Raw genomic sequence first — 11991 nt, forward strand, 5'->3', positions numbered from 1 at the left:
AAAATATGAACTGTGACCTCTAATCTGTATTCTACCATCTTATATACTGCTGTGTGACTGACTATCTGTGGGCTCCTCTCTGGTTCTGTTCTGATCAGAACAAACATGTTGGCATACACTGTTTAAAGCTGAACTCTGTGGGATACTTCCCCCATCCTGACGTCAGCTGGATGTGTGATTTTTCCTCCCCATCCCAGCCTCAACCCGAGCATTCACATATCAACTCTACAGCAGCAACTTGAGGTGAGTTACACAGCAGAAAACCGGGAAGCTTAGCCTACTATCTGTGTACTGGCATTGATGACCATGTAGTGTACTTTAACAGCTGTTAAAAAATGGTTGTTTGTCTCCTGCAGTTAACTCCTGTAGTCTTTAAAAAGGAACACAAAGCCAAGCCTGCTGTATATTCTCATATTACATTACATAGCTTGTGCATTCCTGTGCCTGTGTTATGTAATAGAAACATTCTCGCTATTTTGTTCTGATGGAAAACTGCAAAAACAAAAGTGTCACAGATTAATGCTTCAGCTGCATACGATGCTGGATCCTTTATTTCATTGTCAGATGTCACTTGTCATCCTGCTGAATTTCTCCTGTGAATACATGAGACAGTAAGCGGTGAACGTATTCATTTCTGTGAGTTTTAACAGAGGAAACTTCACCCCCTGACCAACTAAAATGAGTCAGCAGCCTAATACTTGAGGTTTGAGTCACCTCAGGTCCAAGTCAGTGATTTACAGCTAAGCCAGATATATGGTCAGACTCATTCATTTTTATTGTAGTGGCTGGAAAGTCATTTCAGCCAGGACACAGGAAGAAGTATATTTTCCCTTCCAGTTGGACTGTGATACTCTTCACATAAGGAGGTGTGGAGAGGACAATGAACAGCAAACAGTCATATTCTCAATCCTGACACTCAGCCTTTCTTGTCCATCTTCATTTCCACCAAGCTGTTTTTGAATGCTGGTTAACAGCTTCCTGACCTATCTCAGCATTATATGACATTCCTACACATACATCTATCATTTGTAGTGCCATTGTTGTTTAAGATAAAGTCTGTTTCCCCTTTCAGACACTAGAAGCAATGGGAAAGAGTCAACAAACACATATATTTCTTTTTAATTCTTTCAAAAACAGTTGTTTTTAAAGGAACAGCTCATCATTTGGGGCTTATTCACTTTCGTGTCGAGATGATGAGAAGATCAATACCTCTCTTTGTGTAAGTGATTCTAATCCAATACATATTTGTTTGTCCTCATGGTCTCTTAGCTCTCCCCTCAGTGTGTGCAACACTAACTTGTTATTCCAGCCAGGATTTGTGTCAGGTAGCGTTATATTAGATATGCTGTTGTTGTGAGGTTAGCTATGTATGGTAGCAGGAGAGTTGTGAGTATTGATGTCAGGTGCTGGTGTACTCGCTCTGGGAAACCGTCTCATCTTCTCTGCATGTGAGCAACTTTAGCAACAGTTTGCTTACCCACAGTATGAAAAGAATCAACTTTATTTTCACATATACAATCATACATTGTACAACTTAGTGAAATAGGTCCTCTCCACTGTATAGCGCCCGGGGACTAACTGAGCCCGGGCCTGGGTCGAGGGCTGGAGAATTAACCAAACATACATGTTTTTCTAACGTTAGGTACATTACTTTATGTGTCGCTGTTGGTAATATATCAGGATATTTATCATGCTATTGGATTTCTTAACCCACCTTTAATTATGACCATACCTGCCAACTTTTCAAAAAACCTTGGAGTGAGATTTTGTCGGGGGTGACCAAAATTATGCCGCGCACGCAGCCACACAAGTTGGTGGCTCAGATATCAGAGAATTGGAATTCATTTGATGTTGTACCCTGCATTCTGGTGGTTTGTGGGGAGACCCAAAGCCGCTGATAGGGGCAGCCTACTGGAGATGGACAATATTGGTTACATTCTGAGAAGCAGACATAGCTGAAGGTCCACCCCCAGGAAATTTTGGATTAAGTAGATGTGATTTCCTGCATTCTACTGGATTTTTGGGTGGTCTGCTAAAGATGTGCAATACCTGAACTTATTCTGAGTCATGTTCGGCATCATGACTTGTAGGGCCTTCTAGACTTGAGCTGAACATTCAACCAGAAAACTATTGTTGTGCCTAAATGACTGCCTGTATCACAATAAAGCCTTATTCATCAGCGCCATCTACCGTCGGGGAGTTTAGGAGGAACGAACGAGTCTCAGCCCAAGATCGGCAGCCTGTTAGCTCAGCTTAGTAATAAAGACAGTAAACAGGGAAACAAAGTACACTGGCTGGTATCACTAAGTACTAATTCATTCTCTGCTGGTTTCCTAGCAAAACCACCATTTGTTATTTTGTCATTATTAGTGAGCTTTAAAGGTGCTGGAAGGGTGATTTTGGCTAGCTGTTTCCTTTTGCTTCCAGTCTTTGTGCTAAGCTAGGTTAATTACCTCGTGCTTATTTAAATGTACAACCCTGAGATTGATTTCTCTTCTCAGCAAGAAAGTAAAAGAGTGTATTTCCCCAAAACTATTATTATATTGTGGTTTCTCCGCGTTCTCTCAAAGGACACATAGAGGTGTTTTCTTATCTGACTCTCATATCAAATATGTTTTGTCTGTGCCTTCCAAAAATAACTTTGTTAGTTTTTTCTTTTTTAGTAAGGTCATTCTGGGGTCAAAATGATTACCTTGTTATGGTCCTAGGTCCTTTGTCGTCATGGTTACAATGATAAACACGTGGTTGAGGTTGGGGAATGATCGGGGTCATGCTTAAAACAAAACAACATTGAATCACGTTGCGGTCAGGCCTGCGTTCAGTAATTATGGACAGAGGGACAAACCCCATCCACACCCAGCCTTAGCCCTAATACCAACACTGGCAATTACAAGTAGGCTCTCGGCTATTAGCCTCCAGCAGGTTGCAATATAATAACAGGGCAGTGCAGCAGTGTTTTTTTAAATCTAGTTAAGTGAACGTGCTGATGTGAAGTTAAGCTAGCTAAAGTTTTATTTGTCTGCCTTGCTCCTAACCTTTGTAACATTCAGGTTCGCCTCTCACACCTGGTGCTTATTTGCTTTTTTGGCCATTGCCACTCTGCTCCTTTCATTTTCTTTCTCTCTCTGTAGCCTGGCTCTTCTTTTTTGAGCCCCTGATTTTTGGTGAGGCGTTTTGACTTGACTAACGATACTGTTAAATGTTTTTATAATGTAAATACATATAAATTGTGTTATCAGTGATATAGGTCAGAAAGTAAATTGTTGTTCTTGATCCTATTTAAGGGATACATCATACACGTTTGCATGGGCCCCCCCTGGGCCATTGGGCTGGGGTCATCTGTACCCTTTGACCTCCCCTGATGTCGGGCCTGGATGCAGTCCTCCTTTTCTCCAGTCATTATTACTACACTTGCTAGCGGACTGTGTAACTTGAGCTTGTTTTTGGTCCACTGAATTTTGTCTCAGCTAGTACTGTATTCTCCTGGTAATTCATTAAACATCAACTTTTATGTGGACCTCTACCTTAATTGAATTGTGTCACATTATTGTACGTAGTCTCCAACACAATCCTGCTTCCCAGGTTATAAGAAAAGGGGAGCAGTTAGAAAGTGAGTCTAAAACTAAAGTCTAAACCATATTTAGTTTGTGACTTGCTCCTGCAGAGGATGGTAGATGTAGTCAGTTTGTATTCACAGCAGTTTGACTCTAATGGCGACTCAGAGCCAAGGCCATAAATATTTTAGATTTGCCAAAAAAATCTACAGAAGCTTCTCAGACATGCAGCACAACCCACTTCCCTGTAGTTATTGGGAAAATATTTGAAGGAGGTTAAGATGAGATTCTGTATTTTAGTTGTTGTCAACAACTCAACAAAGCCTTTGTTACAACTTAGGCTTAATAATTTCTTAAAACAGCTGAGCACTGTTGATTTCAATAAACATTACTCAAACAGCTACAGTGCATTCGTTGGGGGCTATTTGGTGGGGGCTACACATCTGTGGCTTTGGTGGAGTGGTGAGTATTTAAGGCAGCAGGATGGTGTTTGCGGCATTGTCTCAAAATAAAATGTAGTGTCTGTGTTAGTCATATTTTAGAAACACATCATGGTGTGACTCCAATGGAGGTCTATGAGAAACAGAGAAATAAGCTTTGGCACTTGTTAGTAAGATCAAGTTGTTGATGTTTTGGTCTTTTTTATGGGATTTTTTAGCAATTTAAAAAATGCAACGTATCCTTTAAGCAAAGCTGATCACCTAATTTATATAACACTGCTGTCATCTTATGAGTTTAATAGCTTATTTTTCATCATTAAAAATGGTTCATCTAACATTTCCTTATACAGTATTTGATGCTGTGAGATATTTTATAAGCTAGCATCAAAACACAGTAAAGTACCAGAAAAACACCATTAAACTTTACTGACCTGCTGGTGTGTCAGTAGGTACAAACTCTGCTGAACAATGTGCAAACCCACAAAACACTGTTTTAAATTCTAGTGGAACTTCCATATTTTTCAAATATGCCATTTTGTCTAGAAATGATGCACAAACTCTCTATAATGATTCCATTTCTAAAAAAAATGGCGTCTTGACTATTTCACTCAGTGTAAACAGAATAACTAAAAAAAAAACAAAATACATTTGACACTGTCAGACAATGTGGAATATGAGGATTTTTCCAACTGTGCGGCAAAATAAATGTTAAATATACTGTAGATGATGGTTAACTTTTGTTTAATGTCACACAAGGCCAAAGGAAGAATGTAGTGGTCAGCTCTGTCCTGGCTGCAGACTGAGGCAGAAAGTCATGTTCCTGGTCTGATATTACTGCCAAGAATCTACCCAGGCTTTTGTAAAAGCCAAGATTTCAAAACAATGTTTTCCCTGGAATCTCAGCGCGATCGCCACAGTTATAATTTGTGTGTGTGTGTGTGTGTGTGTGTGTGTGTGTGTGTGTATGTTGGTGTATGTGAAATTCAATGTGGGCTCCCAGTGCCAAACAATGTATCCCTAAGTGTAGTTCAGGAAAAACACACCCATCTCAGACTCTGTGTGTGTGTGTGTGTATGTGTGTGTGTGTGTGTGTGTGTGTGTGTGTGTGTGTGTGTGTGTGTGTGTGTGTGTGTGTGTGTGTGTGTGTGTGTGTGTGTGTGTGCGTGCGTAGACAAAGTCCTGATCCAAACCAGCTGTCAGTATGTCCACATCCCCTCTCTCACATCTTTGTAAGAAAATACTTAATGGATGAGAAACACACAGGGGAGTGACCTCAGAGCGTTTTACTCCAATAACAAGAATCTGCTTTATGAAAGTTGACCTGCACTAGGGCTGGGTTTATTTACATGACCTGAGCATTTTATTCTCCTGTAAATACTGGTGGAAGAAATATTCCTTACTTTAGTAGAAGTACTAATACCACAACATGAAAATACTCCACTACAAGTAAAGGTCCTGCATTCAAAACCTTACTTATGTAAAAGTATGTGTTAACAGCTAAATTGACTTAAAGTATCAAAAGTAAACTGTAAAAAATGGTCCCTGCAGTGTTTTACTATTATATGTGATGTTTTCAGATTAATATTACTGCTGCATTAATGTGAATGTTGTGTTTTACTGCTGTATGTTGAGCTAATTTAAACTACTTTATACACTGTTGGGTAGTTTAATCTAAATCAATGCATCATATTCTATAAAATTATTACATGTTTGTTGGGTCGCTGTCCTGTGAGAACCAAGTATATATTTCTAAAAAGTCCACTTTTCCTGAGTCCAGAAAAACAGCCCTGCCTTTAGCTTTCTTACAGTGCATTTACCAGCTAATCTAAGAGGGTTTTTAAATAGTTTATTAGGTTAAGAATTAATACTTCAGTTTTTCAGAAAAATTCAATTTGAATTACACTCCACCACTAATATTTCACTCAGTCACACTGAATTTTATATTATGCAATATCATATAATTGTATTACTGTATGTACAGATGTGCAAACATCCCATAGTAACATGGAGCAAGTTTACACCCGCCCACTCCCTTGAGTTAGTCAAACGTTCTTGTTGTAAATCATCAACTGGAGTAAAAGTAGCTCAGACACGGTGAGGCTTGCAATGAACAGCAGTGGAAAAATTATTCAGATCGTCTTCTTAAACAGGAATTCTGCCGAGTTTACATATAAAAAATTGTGCAAGGCAAAAAATGAATACAATAAAAACAATAAAATGTAAAACATCATAAAAATAAAAAAATTTAATAAAAATAAATGTAGTATAAGTATAGTATAAGTGTTGGGAAGTACTACTGTGAAAGAAGTTGTACAAAGTACTGGTGTGGAATTAGAAAGAAGAGGGTCTGGGTTGCATTGTGGGTAATGTAGGCTTTCTTTTAAATTGTGACAGTGTTATAGTGCAATGCTAAATACCACAAATAAAATACTCTGTTACAAGAAAAATTGCATTAAACACAGATATACAGATATGTAAGCAGCAGCATTTAAATCTTTTTACTAATTCATAATCTTTTGGTTGTACTAAGATCAGATTCTGCAAAATAACTACCTATATAATGGTAAATGGACCTGTACTTGTATAGCGCCTTTCTAGACTTCCGACCACTCAAAGCGCTTTTACACTACGTGCCACATTCACCCTTTCACACACATTCACACAGCGATGGCAAAGTCCATCGAACAGAAACTAACACACACTGATGCACGGCATTCAGTTCAGTATCTTGCTCAAGGATATTTTGTCATGTGGCACCAGGAGCCGGGGATCGAACCCTCAACTTTCTGAGTAGGAAACAACCCGCTCTGCCTCTGAGCCACAGCCGCCCCATAATAGGGGTCAGTATGCAGTGGAGTAATCCATACAATATTAGTATTTATAAATAAAGTAGCATAAAATGGAAATGCTCAAAATATATCAAAACTATACTTCATTACAGTTCCTGAGCAGTAATTAGTGCACCGCTGGCACTGAACATCTCACGCTGATGATATTGCATCAGCTAGTTTTCAGAGGGTCAAACATCGGCACAGAGACCCACATCTCACGGTCAAGAAAATAAAAACATTTATACGGCACACAGAGATCCTGATTAACAAGTTAAAATTCAGGCAGGCATCACAGAGCTTCACATCACAACAGGCAGTCTGAACTAATGATGACAAATTGTGTCCGTCTGTACTACTGGTATCATGTGAGTGTGAGGTTTTGGCTGGTATAAAACAAGCCCTTTTATAATCTTGCCATGGACAACTGTCAAATCTCTACAAAACTGCCAAGAAAAATCCACTGAAAACAATACCTCAGTCTGTCAGGATTCAAAACAACTGCAAAAAACAGAGTCATTTCCAAAACCCACACGAACATATTTTCCTTTTTGGATTCCTCAACCCAGCCTCATATGAAGTGAATGTTTGTATTTGCAGTTGTGGCTGGTATAAAAAAAAACTATAAAATTATGTGAGAATGAATGTGTGTCAAAGTTATTTCTATTTCCTCATTTCATTTGTTGCTCTCTGCTTCTGTTGCCTGTTCTCTTTCTTAATTTCCTGTATAATCCTTCCCATGTGGGGGCTACATATCGCTTAAGTGGGACTGCTAAAATAGGTTATGTAGGACACAAGCTGAAAACTAGGGCTGACAAACCCAACCAAACAGGCAAACGGGTCAGAGGTTCTTTGAAACGCACTAACCATGAAAACGTCAGTCTATCTCTTTAGAAAATAATGTCATTTTATTGGTGTAAATCAGAAAAAATGAAAAAAGATTAGCTTTACATTTAGTTCAGTGAATTTGTGCACATGTGAAATATGGCAATATATATTGGCAGAGAGGTAGAAAGAGGAATAAAAGCAAGAGACACAAAGAGGAAAATTTTGAGACAGTCAGCTTAGGTGAGGCGGCAATAGGATGTGATCTCATTGTCACACACACACACACACACACACACACACACACACACACACACACACACACACACACACACACATCCTTGCTGGATGCCTCTCTCATGTGTGTACCTTGCTTTACCGCCTTTTAAACCTTCAGACTGTTGCAATAAATATAACAGCATTATTTCACTGTTGGCCCCTGTAAAGTGAAATTACTGCACCCATCTCACAACTCAATCTCTGATTTGTGTGTCCGACAGAAGCGTACAGTGCATTCAGCCACCTCTGGTAACACTCACCTGCTCCGACTGACGCAACCAACTGCACCCCCCATCCCCCCACCTCTACACAGAAACAGTGTATTGGCTCGGTCAGAGTCATAACATCAGGAAGGTCATGTCACCCTCCTGTCTGAAAACCTGTACTGACCAGCTGGCCCCCATCTTCTCACAGATCTTCAACAGATTACTGTTTTAAGTCCCCTCTTGCTTCAAATACTCCCTTATTTCCTTCCTTCCTTTATTACTCCCTTCCTCCTTTATCCAAAATTCTCTCCATTCCTTCCTTGACAAATTCAGTATACTGGATAGAGTTAGTTTTAGGGCGCACCATAGCACTCCAGTCCACTCGCTTGAGGGGCAACAAATGATTTGCTCTCATCTTCAGACTCTGGAGCTCCATCCTCCCGGGCCGCTTTAAGCCTGTTGTTGGCATTCAGGGACAGGCCCTTCAGTGGTTTGCCTCCTACCTCCAAGACCAATCAGCCTCTGTCAGAACTCACAATGTGTCCTCTTCCTCTGCATCTATCTCTCGTGGAGTGCCACAAGGCTCTGTATTAGACTGTATTTTATTCTCCATACGCTTCCTTTATTGTTTATTTTCAGAATATATAAAATTTCATGCAAATCGTATGCCATATCCTTGTCAGATTAACCATTATTCTGTAAAATATATTTGTTAAAAACACTGACAACAGTCTACAATCTTTTATTAAAATGTATGTAATAACATAACAACCTGAAAGGGGCAATTCTGCATATTGATAACTTTAGGTTTGTTTTGCTGCACTAATTTTGCTCTTTTACTTTTATTACAGTTAGTTGGTAGCCCTGACTTTAGGGATTAGATCATAGAGGTAGTGTGTGTTTTGCTCTGTGTGTGTGTGTGTGTGTGTGTGTGTGTGTGTGTGGTTTTCTCTTGACTTTTTACTGATATTAAATGTGTGTTTTATCTTTTCTATAGGCTCAGGTGTATACCTGGACACCACACACACACATATACATGAACATCAAAAATATGCTACCTGAGACTCTCCTCCAGCAGTGATGTCTGCTTTCAGCCCTCCTGCCCCTCTCCTCTGTGTGCTGCTGTGTGTGTCTGTGGCTCTGCAGCGCTCTGACCTGCGCCTGGCTTATGTGACCCACAACAGCTTTTTCTACTACTCCTGCAGCCAGGACCCACAGCCCTGCAGCGTCTCATCACTTGCAGACTGCAAATGCAAGGACATCCTGCTTTCCACGCTGCACCGCCCGCAGTCGCACTCCTCTCCTGTTTTCCGGATGAGACGTTTAACTGTTTGGTTCACGTCGGCATTAAACACAGCACGTCTGCTCAACAACTCAGAGGTGAGGCACCTCACTCTGATCCACTGTGGCCCTGGAGGATCCAAAGAGACACCTTCTTCTTCCCTGGAGGGACATTTTGCTGTGCAGCACCTGGAGAGGCTGACAGTGGTGAACCTGCCGCAGAGGCCGGTTCATCACTGTCCAGATGCAAACAAAGCCAAGAACACAGACACTGACCCAGGTGCCTACCTTGAGACCAATAGATACAACAGGGATAGAGACACAAACCTAGACCTGATTGCAGACATGAAGAGAGAAACCTTGGCTTTGTCCTCACCCCAGATCCAAGACCTATTCCTGGGCAGGGAGCTGGGAGCAGCGTATCATGAACAGGCCAGACTGGGAATAATCCACAGTTCCGTGTTGGAGTGGGGAGCAGTGGTCAAAGCCTATACGGTTCAGACCCACATAGACAATGACGGTGTGCTGCCCTTCCCTGACCTTCACCTGCCAAAATTACCAGAGACATCTGTTATATATGTCAGCTTTGTCTACTGATACCAAGTTACCTTTTGAGGAGGAAACAGGAGGGAGATTATTCAGTGTTCAACACCTGCAAACAATCACTTTCTTGCTCCCCAGGGCATCTTTTGCTGCAGACCTACACCTCTGATTAACATCTGTCTATGTTATGAGAAATAGTCATTAGTTTACAGATTATATTGCATTTAGGGAGGGTGAACAGAAAGAAACAATGACACAATGACGCAAAAAACTGCAGTAATTTTCTCAGTTTTTTTTAAAAAACAAGAAGGAAATTGAGTCGGTTTGGGAGATTTTCAATTTGTTTATTTGACATGACTCCAAAGTAAAAGCACATCTTGGCACAAATCTGTAAAAACATGCACAACAAAATTAAACCTGCTTTAATCATATTTTCCCAAGTGGCCTAAAACTCGGCACAGCTGTTTATCAGCATGTTAAAAGAAAGTATATGAACTAATGAGAGACCCTCTGAGGGACCAGATAGCCTGCCAACTCCCTCTGGCAGAAGTTGTTTGTTTTAAATTGATCTTGTTCAATTGTTTTCCCCCCTTTTTCATAATGCCACATGTGTCAGAAGTAGTGAAAAGATGCAGTGTCCTATATATTTGAGTTATTTAGGAACTAATAATTCAAGAATTTGATCTAAGGTTAGTTTGAGAGTAGAAAATGTGTTGTGCAACATTTGGGAATAATGTCATGCTTCCAAAATTGAACCACAAGATGGCAGCAGATACATTTGAGTCAAAGAAGAGCGGAGAAGGTGTCCAGGCAGGACTCACTGAGCTGAGTGACAGTATGAGGGAAAGGGGTTTTTGTTAAGTTATCAACAAATCTTATCTATAATCTAATAAACCAACCATATTTAACACATGTGTCATGACGCACCTCAGCACTTTAAAAGCTTGTGAGGAATATTGTGTTAGAGGTTCAAGAGTCAAAAAAGTATGGCCTCATATTTATTTGTTTAAAAAGAATAAAAACGAACAATGTCATCACTTGCATTGGTTTACAACAGAAATAAATGTTTTACTCATCACTATATGGCTCCTGAATTTAAAATCATGACTGATATTTACTTTAATATTTGTGAAAATTGAATCACCAAAAACACTCACAGACACATAAACTTGGAATTAAAATAGGCAAAAATAAACAATATTTGGCCCCACGTTTACATGATGATATGTGAATTATAATGGATGTTTACAATATGGGCTATAAAGGCGTTTCATAGGTCTGTAGGGGGAACCCACCTAAAGTCACCTTTTAAAGGAGCTGTCACTCAGTTTAAAGGGTTAATGTGGCAATTTGTTTTTATTTTTCATTGTGGAATGGATACTTGTTTTACATCAGTGGTCATTATGAGGTGCAGCTGCATTTGACAAGTTAAAACCTCATGCGTCTATGGTTACATTTGTCAGTTTGGTAATGACTGCAGTCCCGTTTGAAGACGTTGCGTGTGTGTGTGTGTGTGTGTGTGTGTGTGTGTGTGTGCGTGTGCGTGTGTGTGTGTGTGTGTGTGTTGAGTGTGTGTGTCTGACACCTGCCAGAGAGCTGCTTATTTGCATGATAAACATGCAGCCCATCTTGTTAAGCGCCCTGTGAATGCAAACTGATGTCGCCTGTTGATCCTGCACCTGAGAGGTCAGCACCCACCCGAACACACACCGGGGGCAATTACCGGAGAAATCACCGGTGGGGGTGAGGCTGCCGGGAGCCCAGCTCTCCTTATGGAAATCAAAGTCAGCGTGAACCATGACCTCCACTTGGGATAATCTGGAGACAACCACCGCCAGTAAAAACAAATCAATTACACGTTCAGTCTGATACTCGTGATGTATGGACCTCTCTGAATGCGCACTGTAAATATTTATGTCAGTCTAAAAAGGTGGACAGGCCGAGACTAAATTGGATTGATTTTAGGTGGGCTCTCCCTCCTCTCCACCCCTCCAAGAGAGTCTTTAACCACGCTGCCGCCGTCTCCTCACCGGCA

The 11991-nt window shown here is 40.5% G+C and overlaps 1 protein-coding gene across 1 annotated transcript; it reads left to right on the forward strand.

Annotated features, from left to right (window-relative positions):
• Window positions 1-150: 150 nt before the first annotated feature.
• si:ch73-52p7.1 (uncharacterized protein LOC100321084 homolog) lies at window positions 151-11034 on the forward strand. The gene is made up of 2 exons (XM_051420182.1): window positions 151-243; window positions 9130-11034. Exon 2 carries the CDS (start codon window positions 9213-9215, stop codon window positions 10008-10010), a length of 798 nt encoding a protein of 265 aa, XP_051276142.1. The 5' UTR covers window positions 151-243; window positions 9130-9212; the 3' UTR covers window positions 10011-11034.
• Window positions 11035-11991: the final 957 nt, after the last annotated feature.

This window comes from Dicentrarchus labrax, unplaced genomic scaffold (genome assembly GCF_905237075.1).
Source record: "Dicentrarchus labrax unplaced genomic scaffold, dlabrax2021, whole genome shotgun sequence".
NCBI classification, from domain to species: Eukaryota; Metazoa; Chordata; class Actinopteri; family Moronidae; genus Dicentrarchus; species Dicentrarchus labrax.